Raw genomic sequence first — 19807 nt, forward strand, 5'->3', positions numbered from 1 at the left:
TCTCTTTCCTTAGATCATCAATCTGACGTTGGCTGAATTCTAGATGGGCACATAATGCATTGATGTCCTCTCATAGTATAACCAAGATATCAAGTTTGGCAAGCCTTTCATTGCTGGAGTTTAACAAGTCAACATCCATATCCGTAAACATCTTCCCACTCAATTAAATTAAATTCAGTTCAAGGTGCTTTATTGGTATGGGAAACAAATTTTAACATTGCCAAAGCAAGTAGAAAATATACAAAATTGAAATAAACAATAAAAATGAACAGTAAACATTACACTCACAGAAGTTCCTAAAGTATAAAGACATTTCAAATGTCATATTATGTATATATACAGTGTTGTAACAACATTCAAATGGTTCAAGTACAAAAGGGAAAATAAATAAACATAAATATGGGTTGTATTTACAATGGTGTTTGTTCTTCACTGGTTGCCCTGGTGGCAACAGGTCACAAATATTGCTGCTGTGATGGCACACTGTGGTATTTCACCCAGTAGATATGGGAGTTTATCAAAATCGGGTTTGTTTTTGAATTCTTTGTGGATCTGTGTAATCTGAGGGAAATACAGTGAGCAATCATTAAATCATTGGACAGTGACCATTGTTTTGTTATTTTGGTTCTGTACTCTAACACTTTGAGTTTGAAAGGATACAATGCCAATGAGGTTGAAGTGCAGACTGTCAGCTTTAATTTGAGGGTATTTTCATACATATCTGATGAAACATTTAGAAATTACAGCACCTTTTGTACATGGTCCCCCCATTTTAAGGTACTACAAGTATTTGTTGAATTGGCTTCACAGATGTGTGTCGTTAGGCAGGTGTATTCATTTGTGTCGTTAGTGAATGCAGGATATGCTGTTGATGAATAGCATTGATTCTAGACTTTGCTATTGCCTTTTGAGGTTGTTGTTGGGGTGTGACAACATGAGGAAGACCGCAGTGTCGATGCAAATGAAGCTGGCTGTCATAAGGCTGAGAAATGAAAACCAATCAGGAACATTGCACCCTGGGCATGCCCAAGTCAACGGTTTGGTTCATTATTAACAAGAAAAAAACAACCGGTGAACTCAATTATGTCAAAAGACCCGGTAGACTGAGGAAGACCACTGTAGTGGATGACCGGAGAATACTCTCTATGGTGAAGAAAACCCCGCTGACAACAGCGCAACAGATCAAAAACACTCTCCTGGATGCAGGTGTAGATGTGTCAAAGTCTACAATACGTAGAAGACTACACCAGCAGGACTACAGAGGATACACTACAAGATGCAAACCACTGATAAGCCTGAAGAACAGAAAGGTCAGATTACAGTTTGCTAAAAAAGCACCTAAAAGAGCCCCAAGAATTCTGGAAAAAAGTATTGTGGACAGATGAGACAAAGATTAACACGTACAAGAGTGATGGAAAGAGGAAAGTGTTGAGAAAAAAAGACATGCCCATGATCCAAAGCATACCACCTCATCCATGAAACATGGTGGAGGGGGTGCTATGGCTTGGGCCTGTATGGCTGCCAGGGGAACAGGCTCACTTGTCTTCTTCGATGATGTGACTCCAGACAGAAGTAGAATAATGAATTCTGAAGTCTACAGAAATATTTTATCTGCACAGATAAAACCAAATGCCTCCAAACTCATTGGACGGCACTTCATCATGCAACAAGACAATGACCCTAAACATACTGCTAGAGCAACGAAGGGGTATTGATGGCCAAAAAGTGGAAAATCCTTGACTGGCTGAGTCAATCACCGGATCTGAATCACATTGAACATGCATTTTACATGCTGAAGAGGAGACTGAAGGCAATAAGTCCCTGAAACAAGCAGGAACTGAAGATGGCTGCAGTACAGGCCTGGCAGAGCATCACCAGGGAAGATACCCAGCGTCTGGTCGATGCATCGCAGACTTCAAGCAGTCATTGCATGCAAAGGATATGCAACCAAATATTAACAATGATTACTTTATTCTACATTATGTTAAACTGTCCAATGTTTTTTGATGTCCGAGAATAGGGGGACTATGTACAAAAGCTTCTATAATTTCTAAACGGTTAATCTGATAGGTATGAAAATACCCTCAAATTAAAGCTGACAGTCTGCACTTCACCCTAATTATCATTGTATCATTTCAAACTCAAAGTGCTAGATTATAGAACCAAAATAACAAAAGAATGTCCAATGATTTATGGTGCTCACTGTATGTGTCTCTAATATGGTCATACATTTGGCAGGAGGTTAGGAAGTGCAGCTCAGTTTCCACCTCATTTTGTGGGCAGTGTGCACATAGCCGGTCTTCTCTTGAGAGCAAGTCTGCCTACGGCGGCTTCTCTCAATAGTAAGGCTATGCTCACTGAGTCTGTACATATTCAAAGCTTTTCTTATATTTGGGTCAGTCACAGTGGTCAGGTATTCTGCCACTGTGTACTCTCTGTTTAGGGCCAAATAGCATTCTAGTTTACTCTGTTTTTTCTTCATTCTTTCCAATGTGTCAAGTAATTATCTTTTTGTTTTCTCATGATTTGGTTGGGTCTAATTGTGTTGCTGTCCTGGGGCTCTGTGGGGTCTGTTTGTGAACAGAGCCCCAGGACCAGCTTGCTTTGGGGACTCTTCTCCAGGTTCATCTCTCTGTAGGTGATGGCTTTGTTATGAAAGGTTTGGGAATCGCTTCCTTTTAGGTGGTTGTAGAGTTTAGCGGCTCTTTTCTGGATTTTGATCATTAGCGGGTATCGGACTAATTCTGCTCTGCATGCATTATTTCGTGTTTTACGTTGTACACAGAGGATATTTTTGCAGAATTCTGCATGCAGAGTCTCAATTTGGTGTTTGTTCCATTTTGTGAATTATTGGTTGGTGAGCGGACCCCAGACCTCACAAGCATAAAGGGCAATGGGTTCTATAACTGATTCAAGTATTTTTTTTAGCCAGATCCTAATTTGTATGTTGAATGGTATGTTCCTTTTGATGGCATAGAAGGCCCTTCTTGTCTTGTCACTCAGATCGTTCACAGCTTTGTGGAAGTTACCTGTGGCACTGATGTGTAGGCCAAGGTATGTACAGTTTTTTGTGTGCTCTAGGGCAACGGTGTCTAGATGGAATTTGTATTTGTGGTCCTGGCGACTGGACCTTTTTTGGAACACCATTATTTTGGTCTTACTGAGATTTACTGTCAGGGCCCAGTTCTGGAAGAATCTGGCAGAAGATCTAGGTGCTGCTAGATCCTTGGTTGGTGACAGAAGCACCAGATCATCAGCAAACAGTAGACATTTGACTTCAGATTCTAGTAGGGTGAGGGGATGGTTTGATTGGGGAAGGTTTGATTCCATCGTTGATACCACTTAGCCAACTTGGCTTTAGTTTGTTTGTTTTGTTGATTGGGTTTGTTGTCCTTAACAGTGCTTGAATCCTCAGAAACCAGCGACATGTTTCTTTGAGCTCGTAAGTATCTCTTGTCAATGAATCATTCAAGCTCTTCAATGGATTCTGAATCATGCAGCGTGTTTGCAGGCAGGGTAAAACAAAAAGAACAAAACAATGGATGTATCTTTCCAGACCTGTACAGTCCATCGGTAGATACACCCAATAAAAAATAAAAATGCAACAATTGTGTACTCACTTATGCCTGTAATATTGAAATATTTCCTGCAAACAATTAACCGAGGGAGGGAAAAGCGTGGTTCCTGTTAAAAACGCTGGGTAAAACCTGAATAGAGCCTGCATGCTAAATGAGAAAATCATTCTAGAGATAATGTAAAGGCATGTCTCGCAACACAGACAAAAGTGTACTCCAACAAAGCTATGATGCCTTTAGCTTGATAACTATTTTGGTGCATATTTTGTACGGCCCGGCCCATTAACCACATTACATCACAGTGGCGAAGCTTCATTTGCCAAGACACCATTGTCTCATTAGTGAATATAGACTTGATGAAAGAGTTCTCCTTTAAGGGAGGAATGTTAAGAAAGAATCTAAGTATTAGATTAGAATCATTAGATGTCCTGAGACTGTTCGGGACATTCACCCATGGACTGGGGTGTATTCATTACGTCTTGCAACGGAAACCACCAGTGCAAGCAAACAGAGCAAAAGGAACGAAACGGGGAGGGACCTACCTGAATTTGTACAATAGAAACTATTGTTTTCGTTGCACAATGTTTTGCAACAGAATCTGTGTAATGAATTCACCCCTGGTGTATAGGTATAGAACATTGATTTAGCTTCAATTCTTTTTCATGACAAACACACAAACAGCCTATTGAAGAGATTGGAACACAATGTTCCCATCGTGGTCAAGCTCTATTCGAATAATAAGTTATCTAATTAAAAGCAATAAACAGTGAAGGATTGACTGGAGGATTGTACTGCCTTTCTTTTAGGATGATTTAAAATAGCTCCAACATTGACCTAGATAAAGGAATGCCAGTGACAGTGCACTCAGTCAGATCCCATCAGACCCACTGTGATCAGCTGAGTTTCATAATGGTATCAGCAGCACTGAGCACGGCAGCAGCCATTTGTTGTTACAGTCTGATCTGACAATTTGTTGTTACCATCTGACAATTTGTTGTTCCAGTCTGATCTGACAATTTGATGTTACAGTCTGATCTGACAATTTGAAGTTACAGTCTGATCTGACAATTTGATGTTCCAGTCTGATCTGACAATTTGATGTTACAGTCTGATCTGACAATTTGTTGTTACCATCTGACAATTTGTTGTTACAGTCTGATCTGACAATTTGTTGCCGTTTACCATAAACTACTGCATTTCCAATATAAGTCATGACACAAATTAAAAACAATCATATTTTATGGCACTAAACTATCCCTATTAAAAGTATGTCTTCTCCTCACTACACAAAAGGTAAACTCTCCAAAAAGTAACAAACACAAACATACTCAAGACTATACAAAGTGAAACAATTATTAGTAAAGTAGACTACAAAATAAAACTCAACCCACCAGAGTGCGGTCCAACCTTCCAAATATCTTCATTTTCAAATCTTTTAAATGATCCAAGAGCATTGGACATGTAAATAGGCAAACACAAATAAAACAGAAAACATATCTAATCTAATCAAATGCTCATTGAATAGGCATCTCTGTGGAGTTACAAGTGTCAGTTAAGTCCTCTCTGAACGCTGAAAAATGCTCGGACCGCCAGAGTCCTGCATCGTGCCTAATTCCCCTACGCAGGCATGTGGATAAATGCGCGTAGCCAACTGCTTGCTGCTGTGTGAGGCTTTGGATTAGAGCTTATTATCATACAGCTGCCAATTTATTTGTGGCACGTCGAACTTAGACTGAAGTCTCTCTTGACCCAGAGACTGGCAGAGTGTTAAAGTAACACCAGAATCCACGTTGCGCTGTTTGGACACTTTTACAACTCCTCAAACCTCGGACCCCGTGCACGTTCTGCAGAAGGGGAAAACCAATTGGCACCCAGTTCAGTTAATCAAGCAATCACCACTGAGAAGCCATGAGCCTATTTGCCATGTAGCCGAACAAAGAGTAAATAATCTGAATGCAAGCCACTATAGAACAGCTGTTAGTAGCAGCACATTTACCATTTAGCCTAGCTGACACAATTATGCACATATACATTTCCAGTTGCCATCAATAATAAAAATCCTTACCATGAACATGTAGATGCCCATTGAGTAAGCTCACACATGTTATGAAGAAGGGAAGCAAGTATTTTCTGCTCTATGATATTAGGTTACTCATACTGTTACAAGGCCCTTCATTACTAATGATCTGGCATTATAGAGAAGAAATGACTAGCAGTAAATCATATTTTTCCCCCCAACGCAGTTAGCTTGCCTACCATGTTCAAAACAAACAGACACCAAATAGTATACAACACATTTACTTTAAACTACTTTAACTAACTTATTTACTGTTAGAGCTTTGTTTTGTCCCCTAACTTGGGCACCCTAAACTTAGCCTATATGAGCAGATTCTCATCAGGATGCTGGCCAGCAGCAGGGAAGTTTAGCTGGAGGAGGACTGGGAGCTGTGGAATGTGAAAGGACATCACAGCAGCAGCCTGTGAGATAGTCAAATGCAGACTCATATATTCATGGCTCTAGTCAGACCCATTTCAACAATTATTCGTGGGATCAGATAACTCCAAATGAATCTTACTATTTACAGTTGCAATCCCATTTGTGTTTTATTTGATAAGTAAATTATTGAAATTATATTTAGTTCCATGAATTGCACAATTAGAAAGTATGTTGCAATCCATGCTTGTGAAAACTGTGAATTCCAGAAGCCATTTTCCTCAGAGGGAAGAGGCCATAGGCCACTGAGTACAGAGCTGTGAGGGGTTAACGATGAGGTTGTGCTCTGATTCTTAGAAGTTGTCGAACAATTCTAGAACATATTTATTTCACTTTGAGAGGGAACACGTCATCATAGCAGTTTTCAATATCAAAGCCCTGGGTCAGAGCCATGCTACATGGGTCTTAGACACTCTGCAGGCGTTCATCTGGACAGACAGCAAGGCCCATTATTGACATACTCTGCCATTACTCCTCCCTTGGATATTGGATAGAGACAGACTGCTTGACTGAAATGTTGAGTGTGCAAGATATGAAAATCATCATTCTCATCATGAGCACTATCTCAGCATCCCTTAGTTAGGAATCTGTTATGTTCCCTTTTCACAAAAACAATATTCCCATCTCTCTGAAATGTCAACGGAGCACTGAGCGTATACCAAGCTTTTTATTTTCACAATCTTTCAAATTTAATTCAGCTCGTGTCATGCTAATGTAGCTTTTTGCGACCCGCGGAAACAACTTTTAGGACGACGACCACAAAATGTACAATACTCAAACATTGTTAGGAGAAACCTGCACCGTTATGTCAACAGAGCTTGGTGGTTATTATCAGGTGTATTAGGTTATGAAATCAGACCGTTTGGATATAATGTTAATGATATGTTAGAGAAAGACCCCACTGAACGATTCAGAACATGAACAATATGTGTCTTGGTACAATGTATTTTATAATATAAGGAAGTGAAATTCCCTCACCAAAGCACGTTTTCACCCACTGTGGGTGGACACCCGAGACTACACTAAACTAGACTAAACAGACCAGGAAGGAAAGTTCTGATTCATCACCCACCTGGTGAATGGAGACATGGCTGCCCCTCACTCTCTGCCAAATGGACCCTGGCCAGGACAGGACAGTTGGTGGCACTGATTAGCTAGTCTGTCTGCAGCGACATACTACACTATACTATTGTCTGCAACCAGCCAGGATCTTCTTTTCCCATTATGCCTGAGGTGTCATCTGCCATTAATTAGCCTTACCAGCCTTAGCCCCACCCACAACACAACAGCCTGCCTGTCCTCATCCTGAACCCACCTGGTTCATTTAGCTCTCTCTACTCTGTTGCCATGGGAAACAGTTACCATAGAACCGAGCCCATCTGAGTTATCAGACACACCAGAACACAGGAGAAACTCCCACATTCTCATTCCCCGAACCACCCATTATAAATCACAGTCCTGCAAAAAGCTGCTAATGCATGTGATAGCTTAAAATATGGATTACATTTTATATCTGAAATCTGAATATTCAAGTGCTGAAAATTAAATTAGGCCTATTTATTTTTTGTGACAAAAATGTTATTTTGTATTTAGCTTAATTCAATAACAAGCTGATGCTAGAGGAACAGTAGCCTAGAATGCTGTGATTGTACTAGAGGTCGACCGATTATGATTTTTCAACACGGATACTGATTATTGGAGGACCATAAAAGCCCATACCGAATAATCGCCTGATTTTTGATTTATTTATTTGTAATAATGACAATTACAACAATACTGAATGAACACTTATTTTAACTTAATATAATACATCAATAAAATCAATTTAGCCTCAAGTAAATAATGAAACATGTTCAATTTGGTTTAAATAATGCAAAAACAAAGTGTTGGAGAAAAAAGTAAAAGTGCAATATATTCCATGTAAAATATGTGCCATGTAAGAAAGCTAACGTTTAAGTTCCTTGCTCAGAACATGAGAACATATGAAAGCTGGTGGTTCCTTTTAACAAGTGTCTTCAATATTCCCAGGCAAGAAGTTTTAGGTTGTAGTTATTATAGGAATTATAGGACTATTTCCCTCTATACCATTTGTATTTCATTAACCTTTGACTATTTGACTATTCGATGTTCGAGGCACTTTAGTATTGCCAGTGTAACAGTACAGCTTCCGTCCCTCTCCTCACTCCTCCCTGGGCTCAAACCAGCAGCACAACGACAATTAGCGCGCGCTAACTAGCTAGCCATTTCACTTTGATTACACCAGCCTCATCTCGGGAGTTGATAGGCTTGAAGTCATAAACAGCGCAATGCTTGACGACGCACAATGAAGAGCTGCTGGCAAAACGCATGAAAGTGCTGTTTGAATGAATGTTTACGCGCCTGCTTCTGCCTACCACCGCTCAGTCAGATACTTGTATGCTCAGTCAGATCATATGCAATGCAGGACACGCTAGATAATATCTAGTAATATCATCAACCATGTGTAGTTAACTAGTGATTATGATTGATTGTTTTTTATAAGATAAGGTTAATGCTAGCTAGCAACTTACCTTGGCTTACTGCATTCGCGTAACAGGCAGTCTCCTTGTGGAGTGCAACGAGAAAGAGGCAGGTCGTTATTGCGCTGGACTAGTTAAGGTTGCAAGAATGGATCACCCGAGCTGACAAGGTGAAAATCTGTCGTTCTGCCCCTGAACAAGGCAGTTAACTCACTGTTCCTAGGCCGTCATTGAAAATAAGAATGTGTTCTTCACTGACTTGCCTAGTTAAATATAGATTAAATAAAGGTGTAAAAAAAAAAAAAACATCGCAAATCGGCAACCAAAAATACAGATTTCCGATTGTTATGAAAACTTGAAATCAGCCCTAATTAAATCGGCCATTCCGATTAATCGGTCGACCTCTAGATTGTACGGTAGTGGTGTAGAGCCAGAGTGATGCATGGTGGTTACAAACTACATAGGCAAAATTGGCCAGGACAGAGTTCCTCCATTAAAACCAGTGTTAAAAATGAATAAAACCTCTCAGGGGCTTGACATGTACATGCTTTCACTGCTCTGTGTACCAGCGAGGTCATAACGGTGTAAATGTCACACAGTGGCAGCACTTTATTCTCCTCTCTGCTTGTACTATGTCATTGTCTCATGTATGTTTACACAAGGGTTAATTCTCATGTTCAAATGTGACAAGGACAAACAAACCCCTGAGATATTTCACACTTTCAGAGCGGAGTATGACTTTAACAAGGGAACACAGAAAATGTAGCCCGATTTATCTTTTTTTTTTTTTCGTAGCTGAGATATAAGATGATGCTTGAAGTGGTGTGATAAGAAACACATTTCCCAATACTATGAGATTGAGAACCAATATCTGGTCCATCAATAAGATTATTTGCCTCAGGGAATCTACAAAACACACAGAGAACCATTCAGCAGAAAACTTCTGAACAAAAGAGACCAGAACCAGAGCGACCCAGTTCAGAACAAACTAAATGCTATGCTATCTGATCCTATGCCTATAGCAGTCATACAAAGCTCTGTGGTTCTGATTGCTTCATATACACTACTCAGTGTGCTGTAGTAGGTGTCTGCAGCCCCACACACTAGAGCTTAAGATAACTTCAAAGAGGTTGGCTAATGTGCTCCAATGGCACATCTGAGCTGCTCTTTGCTGTACGTCTGCATGCGTCTCTCACAAGAAGCAGACAACAGACATGTGAAGTATAAAATGTACTCACCTGCATGAGGGTCTGGGAGAGCAGATTGCAGCATTGTTGGAGAAACAGAGAGCGAGAGAGAGAGAGAGAGAGAGAGAGAGAGAGAGAGAGAGGGCAGCATTATAACATGCAAGAGGGGGGGGGGTGAAGATACAATAATCTCCTTGCTTCATTGTATCTCAGATAATAATCCTACTTATTGGCCTACAACATCTCATCATCTGACTCTGGAAGCCAGCAACCACATTCCATCCACAGTTTTTATGCAAGTAAAGACATACTGTATTAAAATAAATCACGATAGCTGTGATGGAAACAAGTTTCAGTAGAATTTATAAATGGCGACAGATCATTTGTTTGTTTGATATGGTGGGATCTTTTGGTGTCGGTAAAATGAATTATGTGAGAAATGGCGGTGGAAATGTATTATTGATATAATAACCATGATATGGAAGTAAACTTGGAGTCACACGATGACATGGTGTGTGGTCCTCCCACTACAACTCAGGAAACCATGCAGATTAAATTAGGCTACAGATTAAATCAATTATGATCATTCCAATAAATGTTGAGGGTCTTGTTCTGGTGACATGATGATCGATGCTTGACTGCCATTTGACAACTAAAAATATTCTCACTCTTATCCATAGTCTCAAGACTATCCACACAGCCTACCTGCACTGTCTCTGCAAACTGTTGGCTGGAACGCATGTACCAAAACCAGAGTTGGCACATTTGCTATTTAACACAACAGTTATAGGTCGAGTTGAAAAAGGTGGTGGGCACAAATTGAACATTTGATTTATATTCAGTACATGAAAACGTGAGCGAAAAAGTACATTTTGTGTCCACTACCTCAGTTTGGTGGAAACATACTGTTTTTTAGAATATTCACATGAAAATCTAGATGTAAACCTAGCTACTATCTCGGATATTTGAGCTCTTCTTAAAATGACCAGCCCTATAAAAGCATAGCCTACATTTAAACCTGTGATCAGATGCTGACATAATTTTTCACAGGCAACAAACTAACACAAACTACCACTTGCCAGTGGAATGTGTTAGTTTGATGCTTGTGTTTAGAAGCACTGGTCTTCAGGGCATAAACAGATCAATAACTGCTGGGCTCACACCCATTCTGCACTCTCCTGTTGGTCTGTCTGCAGACTATGGGCAGTGGCCTGGTGTGAGTGGGGTTTCCAGGGCTGCTTGCCTGGTGGTCTGCAGGCAGATGGACAGATGGCTACTGATCCTTCCTGAGGTAAATTAGTATTGCTGCTGGGGCTCTGGACACTGAGACTGGACCCTATAGTGTCTCATTCATATGGAGATCATGAGGAACTCAGGAAGTCCCAGTCAACAGGCCAGGGATTATACATTCACAACCAGGACAGGACTAGCCTGGTCCCAGATCTGTTTGGGCTGTCTTCCCTACGGTCATTGTTGTAGGAGTTGGCAGGACAGCACAAACAGACATGGACAGACAGGACAGACTTCCTGAGTGTTGAGGAACTATTGCCCTCTGTGTCTGTTTCCCACATTTGACATGTCATGAAATGGAAAGTTGTTAATAAGAGTTCAACAAAAATTACACTCTTGAAATCAATTTTATTTCGATTTTTCCTCAAATGTGGCTGTCTGTTTGCTGTCAGTTTCACAGCAAACAGACCGCAAACAGTCACAGCAAACAGACAGGTACATTTGCAGTAAATATAGCATTTCACAGGGGACCTGCATCTGAGACCAAAATGATCTGTGAAAACACTAAAATAACATCAGAGACTATGACAGAGAGAACACACATTTCAATTGTCAGCATTTTACTGGATTAGCTCAGTGATTACCTAGCCTAGCATATACCAACAGTGCTGAGCATTGTTATTTACAGTAGACACAACTGAGATCATTATCCTCTTAAAGCACTTCATTCCACCTGATTTAACAGTTTAAATCAATGACCGGCCTTTCTGAGGCAGACTAATCAAAACGCTCACCAGTCGCCTTCCTAATCCCCCAGTCATAGCAGAAGACAGTCAGAGCCAGGTGGTGGACTCACTGGACTGGAGGGAGCTCTGACGTGAAATGTGTGCCCTAAAACACAGCCAAACTCCCAGCCCAAACCCAGTACAGACATGGCCAACTCACAGAAGACTAGCCCAGACCTAGTCCCCTACACCTCTTCCGTCATTATCAAGCCATACATGTATGGTGCATGGCAACGATAGGGATTCATGGCTATGGCACATACAGTATGGCAGTGTTTCCCCAATCCAGTTCTCCAGTACCCCCAACAGCACACATTTTTGTTGTATCCCCAAATAAACTCACCTGATTCAACTAATTTAGGGCTTGATGATTTGTTGACAAATTGAATCAGGTGTGCTTATCTGAGGCTACAACAGAATTGTGTGCTTTGGGGGGTACTGAAGGACTGGAGTTGGGAGCCACTGCAGTATGGAACCAGAGGGGTATACTATAAATTAGGATCAATGAGTAAGCCAGCTAACTTTGACAAGCAAACAGAAATAACTACTGATCTTCTGGTTGTTCATAAAAGCGAAACTTAGATATGTGTTCTTGTTTGTTGAATCAATTAGATCGTGCCCATTTCAAGCTTATTTTTGGCTAACGCCTTGATCCTGTTTTTTAGTATACCCAACAGGCTAGCAAAGCCAGTCCCAGACCCAGACCTCGCCAACTTCCAGAGGAAAGGGAGAAATGTGAAATAGCTGCTTGCTTACCCTCTGCTGTATGGTGGCGTGCTTGTGTTCCATATCCCTCTTCTCCATGGCCGAGTCAATCACCAACTGATCCAACTGGAAACAAGATTAAAAGAACACACTCAGATGAGGTTGGTCACATAAGCTCTTCTCTACTCACACATCTGAGTTAAGCCAAGGAATATCCATGGAAGTGCTTCATTTTAAGCATGGGCAATTCCAACATAGCAGTCAGATTGATTCAAGAGTGATGCTCAGCAATAAACTAGAGCACTTTGAACTACCAGAGCCCAAACGCAATGACGTGAGAGGTCAATGTTTTGTAATGAAGCACTGACTCAGGTCTGTTTCACTATTCAGCATACTGTACATGTATTCCACCTGACGGGATACTATGCTGCTGAAGTTTTTCACTAACACTGTACCTGCTACGTCGACCACCCAGCACATTCAGGGATTTTTTAAACAGATAACGTCAGAAGTTTCCCACAGTCAAATCCGAAGGCTAATGCACTGTTATGTAAACAGACAGCACAGCAGCGGACAGCACATCCATTGGTGATGCAACTCTGCCTGGGTCGATATTTCCAATCCGAACCAATCTAATACCAATCAGGACGCAGGGCTTAGGGGCTAACAGCACAGCAGTAGGCTGGCTGCGGCTCTGGATGAGAGTGGTGAGGGAGGTGGTGAAGCTCACCTCAGCAGCCAGCTTCTTCATGTAGGGGTCAATCTCATCCAGCAGGTTGTAGCCCTGCTGAAAGAGGGAGTACTGGGCATGCATGAAGGACAGCATCTGCAGGGGAGAGACAGACAGGAGAATATAAGCAATAAATTATTGGTGTGTTTTTAAAAACAACAAAACACTCACTCTACAGCGCTGTACTCTATAGTGATGGATCGGACGTTAAGGGCACTTACAGCATCTAGGATCTCAAACTTCTTCTTGGCTTGAAGGACGTTGATCTGCAAGAGGGGAAGAGGTGAGTAACAGTCTTATCTGATACTACTGTGCATTGAAACATCTCCCTCTTGTGGACAATCAATACATCTCACTGTTGTCAGTATAGTGACCAACAATATACAACATTTGTGTCCTTCAGTCCTGCCTGTCTCTGTTTGTTGTATGTTATGAACTAAATCACATGAAATCAACATGATACTGTGATGCTCTATATATCAACTAATCATGGCCATCATGTTGGCATTTTAGGGATAAAACAAATAATTCAGACATTCAGCTCATTGGTTATCTTAAAGAACGATGCAAACCTAAATGAGATATTGCACGACATTTGAGAGGTCTCTAAAATAAATCTTCAGACACACCCGTGACCTTCTCTGCCTTCTGCCACTTTCAATTAAAACCAAACAGGGTCACACAGACACACACACACTCCAAATTAGAGCAGAGAGGACGTTAGTGCCGGCAGACACAATACATACTGCAGACAGAGGAAGCTACAGCGATCACACCACATCAGTCACTCTGTTCCCAGAGGCAAATTTAGTAACTGTCCGGAGACAGAGGAGACAACATGTGGCATTGCTAAGCTATAACCATGCTGAGATATTGTATGTTCTATTCTATTCTATTCTAATCTATTCTAGACCTACAGGATCCAAAGGGATATATCTGAGTCCATGTATTACTCTGGTTATGTTGTCTGTCTCACCTGAAGTACGTAGTCGAGGGCCAGGTGTCTGAAGCACTTCCTGGTGACACTGAGTGTTCCGGTGGCCTCCTCCACCTCGTGTGGCTTGTTCCTGGGAGCCTGGGCGTTCTTCACCTGGGCTATCTCCATGTCCTCACGCATGCGGTCAAATTGCTTCTTGGTCTCCTTGAACTTACGGACATCCCTGAGAATGAGAAATTGGGGATGACAGTGAGATTGGGTTTAACAAGGGACACTTCATGTGATTCCTTTAGTTGTACCTGACCAGATAACAGGGGTAAGTGGAACACATTTTTGGGAATGACAATACTGTCTGTGGTTGACAGATTCACCAAGGACTGGTATGTTGAATACGTGGTTGAGAATGACAATACTGTCTGTGGTTGACAGATTCACCAAGGACTGGTATGTTGAATACGTGGTTGAGAATGACAATACTGTCTGTGGTTGACAGATTTACCAAGGGCTGGTATGTTGAATACGTGGTTGAGAATGACAATACTGTCTGTGGTTGACAGATTCAACAAGGACTGGTATGTTGAATACGTGGTTGAGAATGACAATACTGTCTGTGGTTGACAGATTCAACAAGGACTGGTATGTTGAATACGTGGTTGAGAATGACAATACTGTCTGTGGTTGACAGATTTACCAAGGGCTGGTATGTTGAATACGTGGTTGAGAATGACAATACTGTCTGTGGTTGACAGATTTACCAAGGGCTGGTATGTTGAATACGTGGTTGAGAATGACAATACTGTCTGTGGTTGGACCATTCACCAAAGACTGGTATGTTGAATACGTGGTTGAGAATGACAATACTGTTTGTGGTTGACAGATTCACCAAGGACTGGTATGTTGAATACGTGGTTGAGAATGACAATACTGTCTGTGGTTGGACCATTCACCAAAGACTGGTATGTTGAATACGTGGTTGAGAATGACAATACTGTTTGTGGTTGGACCATTCACCAAAGACTGGTATGTTGAATACGTGGTTGAGAATGACAATACTGTTTGTGGTTGGACCATTCACCAAGGACTGGTATGTTGAATACGTGGTTGAGAATGACAATACTGTCTGTGGTTGGACCATTCACCAAGGAGAATTAAGTTTGTTAGATATGCGTGTTCCTTATTCTCCCTTCCAGTTCACCCCAGCTTTTCCTGGGAGGTTAAGACAGAAACAGGACTAGGGCCATGACCCCTGACCTTTCCCAGGTAAAAGGTCCTGAGACTGGGGATAGTCTGTCTGCTTCACACCTATGATGTTGTCCACCATCACCATAAATCAGTAAAGCTTCCAGGCCAAACAAGGAGACGTTGGGTGTGTGAGAAATGGTCTCAAGCTACATAGTTATATAGGAGAGACAGCATGAGACAACGTTGTTTTAAACTTACTCTTTCACAAAGTTGTGCAGTTGCTGCTTCACAGATCTCTGGGCTTGATCGAACAGAATCTGAAACACAAAAGGAGCTTCCATTAGCATGTGTTGGTCACAAAGTAACATACAATCTCATACAATCTCAACCAACAGGGGGTGATACAGGACTGGATTTATAACATCAATTCTCAAATTAATTCAATGCAAATACAAATTGAGATCACCCTTTCCATGAATACAAGTATTGTGAAACGAATAACACACGTGGTGACAAACACACTCACATATACTGCACCCCAAATCCTCTCTTTCATTCAAAATCCCCCCTTTTCCTCCTTTATTCTAAGGACATTCACAGCGATTGCTGTTTTTCATCTTTACAATCATAATAGTTCATATAATCACAATTCAGCTTTCACATCAATACATGCCATGTTGTGGCTGCAGTAAAATAGGTTACTGGGGCAGGGAGGGAGGGAGGGAGGGAGCGAGAAAGGGAGCGAGAGAGGGAGAGGAGGAAGGGAGCGAGAGAGGGAAAGGGAGGGGAGGAAGAGGGCGAGAGATGGAAAGGGAGGGGAGGAAGAAAGCGAGAGAGGGAAAGGGAGTGAGAGAGGGAGGGGAGGAAGGGAGCGACAGAGGGAGGGGAGGAAGGGAGCGACAGAGGGAGGGAGGGGAGGAAGGGACCGACAGAGGGAGGGAGGGGAGGAAGGAACCGACAGAGGGAGGGGAGGAAGGGAGCAAGAGGGAGGGAGGGAGGAAGGGAGCGAGCGAGAGAGGGAGTGGAGTAAGAGAGAGTGAGCGGAGGGGAGGAAGGGAGCGAGAGAGGGAGTGGAGGAGGGAGAGAGGGAGAGAGAGGGAAGGTCGTGAGAGGGAGAGGGAGGGGAGGAAGGGAGCGAGAGAGGAAAAGGGAGGGGAGGACGATAGCGAGAGAGTGAAGAGAGGCTTTGGGTACAAATGTGACGGCATTACTGAATCTTTACCACAGCTACAGAACAGTACATGGTGAAGAGAGCAAATTGTAATTTTCTGGCTTTGCCCATAACACAATTGAATTTGATGTCCGTGTTTAGCGATTAGCAGGGTTAGGTCAGAGGTAGGGTGGATGGTGGCCCATCCTCTCTCTGATTGAGGGACAAAGTGATTGGCAGCTGGGAGATTGGCTGTGTCCGGATTAGAAAGCAGATTTGGGATGAATTTTAGGAGACCGTGTAAAGTGGTTTGACCAAAGTAAACCTTCCTTAACCACATACAGTAACTACGGCACATGATTTGAACACAGCATTGAGTGTTCTTAGTACACGGAAAATAACATACCTGTGGATCAACATACAATTACAATGACGTCACAAGATAATTGTCTTAAGACTTTTAGACCACATACGTCAGCATGGCAAACCTAACACCACCACGAGCCATGTCATTTTCATCAATTAACACCAGAAGTTGTAACCACAATGCTACAGAGTACTGGTGTAAATCACAAGGTATTTACACTGTTTTATTACTCTATAAACTTTACTGGGTCCAAATAAGACAAGAGAGAGAGAAGGAGAAAGAGAGAGAAGGAGAAAGAGAGAGAGTAAGAGAAACAGAGAGAGGAGAAGGAGAGAGAAGGAGAAAGAGAGAGAAGGAGAAAGAGAGAGACGGAGAAAGAGAGAGAGGAGAAAGAGAGAAGGAGAAAGAGAGAGGAGAGAAACAGAGAGGAGAGAAAGAGAGAGAAGGAGAAAGAGAGAGATGGAGAAAGAGAGAGACGGAGAAAGAGAGAGTAGAGAAACAGAGAGAGGAGAAAGAGAGAGAAGGAGAAAGAGAGAAGGAGAAAGAGAGGAGAAAGTGAGAGAAACAGAGAGAGGAGAAAGAGAGAGAAGGACAAAGAGAGAGGAGAAAGAGAGAGAGAGAGAGAAACAGAGAGAGGAGAAAGAGAGAGGAGAAAGAGAGAGAAGGAGAAAGAGAGAGAAGGAGAAAGAGAGAGACGGAGAAAGAGAGAGAAGGAGAAAGAGAGAGACGGAGAAAGAGAGAGACGGAGAAAGAGAGAGAAGGAGAAAGAGAGAGGAGAAAGAGAGAGAAGGAGAAAGAGAGAGAAGGAGAAAGAGAGGAGAAAGTGAGAGAAACAGAGAGAGGAGAAAGAGAGAGGAGAAAGAGAGAGAAGGAGAAAGAGAGAAGGAGAAAGAGAGGAGAAAGAGAGATGAGAAAGAGAGGAGAAAGAGAGAGAAGGAGAAAGAGAGAGAAGGAGAAAGAGAGAGGAGAAAGAGAGAGAAGGAGAAAGAGAGAGAAGGAGAAAGAGAGAGAAGGAGAAAGAGAGAGAAGGAGAAAGAGAGAGAAGGAGAAAGAGAGAGAAAGAAGAAAAAGAGAGAGAGGAGAAAAGAGAGAGAAAGGAGAAAGAGAGAGAGGAGAAGAGAGAGAGAAAGAGAGAGGAGAAAGAGAGGAGAAAAACAGAGAGAGGAGAAAGAGAGAGAGAGAGGAGAAAGAGAGAGAGAGGAGAAAGAGAGAGAAGGAGAAAGAGAGAGAAGGAGAAAGAGAGAGGAGAAGAGAGAAAAAGAGAGAGAAGGAGAAAGAGAGGAGAAAGTGAGAGAAACAGAGAGAGGAGAAAGAGAGAGGAGAAAGAGAGAAGGAGAAAGAGAGAGAGAAACAGAGAGAGAAACAGAGAGAGGAGAAAGAGAGAGAAGGAGAAAGAGAGAGAAAGAGAAAGAGAGAGGAGAAAGAGAGAGGAGAAAGAGAGAGAAGGAGAAAGAGAGAGACGGAGAAAGAGAGAGGAGAAAGAGAGAGAAGGAGAAAGAGAGAGACGGAGAAAGAGAGAGAAGGAGAAAGAGAGAGACGGAGAAAGAGAGACGGAGAAAGAGAGAGAGGAGAAAGAGAGAGGAGAAAGAGAGAGGAAAGAAACAGAGAGAGGAGAAAGAGAGAGAAGGAGAAAGAGAGAGAAGGAGAAAGAGAGAGAAGGAGAAAGAGAGAGACGGAGAAAGAGAGAGACGGAGAAAGAGAGAGAAGGAGAAAGAGAGGGAGAAAGAGAGAAAGAGAGAGGAGAAAGAGAGAGGAGAAAGAGAGAGAAGGAGAAAGAGAGAGAAGGAGAAAGAGAAAGAAAGAGGAGAAAGAGAGAGAAGGAGAAAGAGAGAAGGAGAAAGAGGGAGAAGGAGAAAGAGAGAGAAGGAGAAAGAGAGGAGAAAGTGAGCGAAACAGAGAGGAGAAAGAGAGAGGAGAAAGAGAGAGAAGGAGAAAGAGAGAGGAGAAAGAGAGAGAGAGAAAGAGAGAGAGAGAAACAGAGAGGAGAAAGAGAGAGAAGGAGAAAGAGAGAGAAGGAGAAAGAGAGAGAAGAAAGAGAGAGAGTGAGAGAAACAGAGAGAGGGGAAAGAGAGAGAAGGAGAAAGAGAGAGGAGAAAGAAAGAGGAGAAAGAGAGAGAAGGTGAAAGAGAGAGTGAGAGAAACAGAGAGAGAGAGAGAGAGAGACAACGAGAGAGAGCAGAGAAAGAAGGAGAGAAAGATGTAGAGAGACAGAGAGGAGTGCACCAGAACAGTCCTTCCTCAGGATATCGCACCCCACTTGATTAGCAAACGAAGGAATTCCTTTTTTTACACGAGAGTCTGCCTCATCCAACCAGCCATAAATATGCTAATCAGAGTTAGGCCTCTGCTTTTTGTGCTTCTGACCCTTCTAAAGGTTTGTAGGATCGCTCTCAAATGAAGTGGTGTCTTAGGAGGCGGGTGCCGAGTTTGGCAAGGCAGAGGGAAAACACTAAACAGCAACTCTCTCTCTGTTGCTGTGTGTGGCGAATGTTTCTGCTTCATCTCATCTAAGATCATAAGCCACAAAACAGCAAGTGAGAATTGAAATCTTGTGCAACCAAGAAATCTCCCAGACACGTGGATAATTCAAATCCAATCAACAAGGCCTGTAGGGCCTGGACATAAACACTAGTGGTTGACAGAGTGGACACCCTCATGGGATGTCCATCTGACATGTTGATGGATAGCCTGGGGGAGGATTGAAGTGACTGCTTGTTCTGCGTCAGTAACCCACAGAGTTTTAACTAGAGAGGTTTGTAGTTAACATGCCTCCAGGTTGCTCACTATGTGTGTGTGTGTAGACTGGACACAGAAAAGTGCTGAGGGGTTTCCTAGCCCAGCCTGGCTCAGCTCAGCGGTAAGGTTGTGTTCAGCAGCCTGGCTCAGCTCAGCGGTAGGGTTGTGTTCAGCAGCCTGGCTCAGCTCAGCGGTAGGGTTGTGTTGAGGGGCTTGTGTTGAGCAGCCTGG

The 19807-nt window shown here is 42.4% G+C and overlaps 1 protein-coding gene across 1 annotated transcript in view; it reads right to left on the reverse strand.

Moving 5' to 3' along the window:
- Positions 1-19807, reverse strand: part of LOC135504123 (arf-GAP with coiled-coil, ANK repeat and PH domain-containing protein 3-like) — a 101997-nt gene that overhangs the window by 21784 nt on the left and 60406 nt on the right. Inside the window, exons 5-10 of the mRNA XM_064922430.1 lie at positions 15582-15640; positions 14181-14364; positions 13426-13470; positions 13205-13300; positions 12526-12600; positions 9806-9817 (exon numbers count right to left, since the gene is read on the reverse strand). Of these exons, the coding sequence (XP_064778502.1) occupies positions 9806-9817; positions 12526-12600; positions 13205-13300; positions 13426-13470; positions 14181-14364; positions 15582-15640 (471 nt within the window). The remainder of the gene's footprint in view (positions 1-9805; positions 9818-12525; positions 12601-13204; positions 13301-13425; positions 13471-14180; positions 14365-15581; positions 15641-19807) is intronic.

The sequence above is a fragment of the Oncorhynchus masou genome, chromosome 18 (assembly GCF_036934945.1).
Source record: "Oncorhynchus masou masou isolate Uvic2021 chromosome 18, UVic_Omas_1.1, whole genome shotgun sequence".
NCBI classification, from domain to species: Eukaryota; Metazoa; Chordata; class Actinopteri; order Salmoniformes; family Salmonidae; genus Oncorhynchus; species Oncorhynchus masou.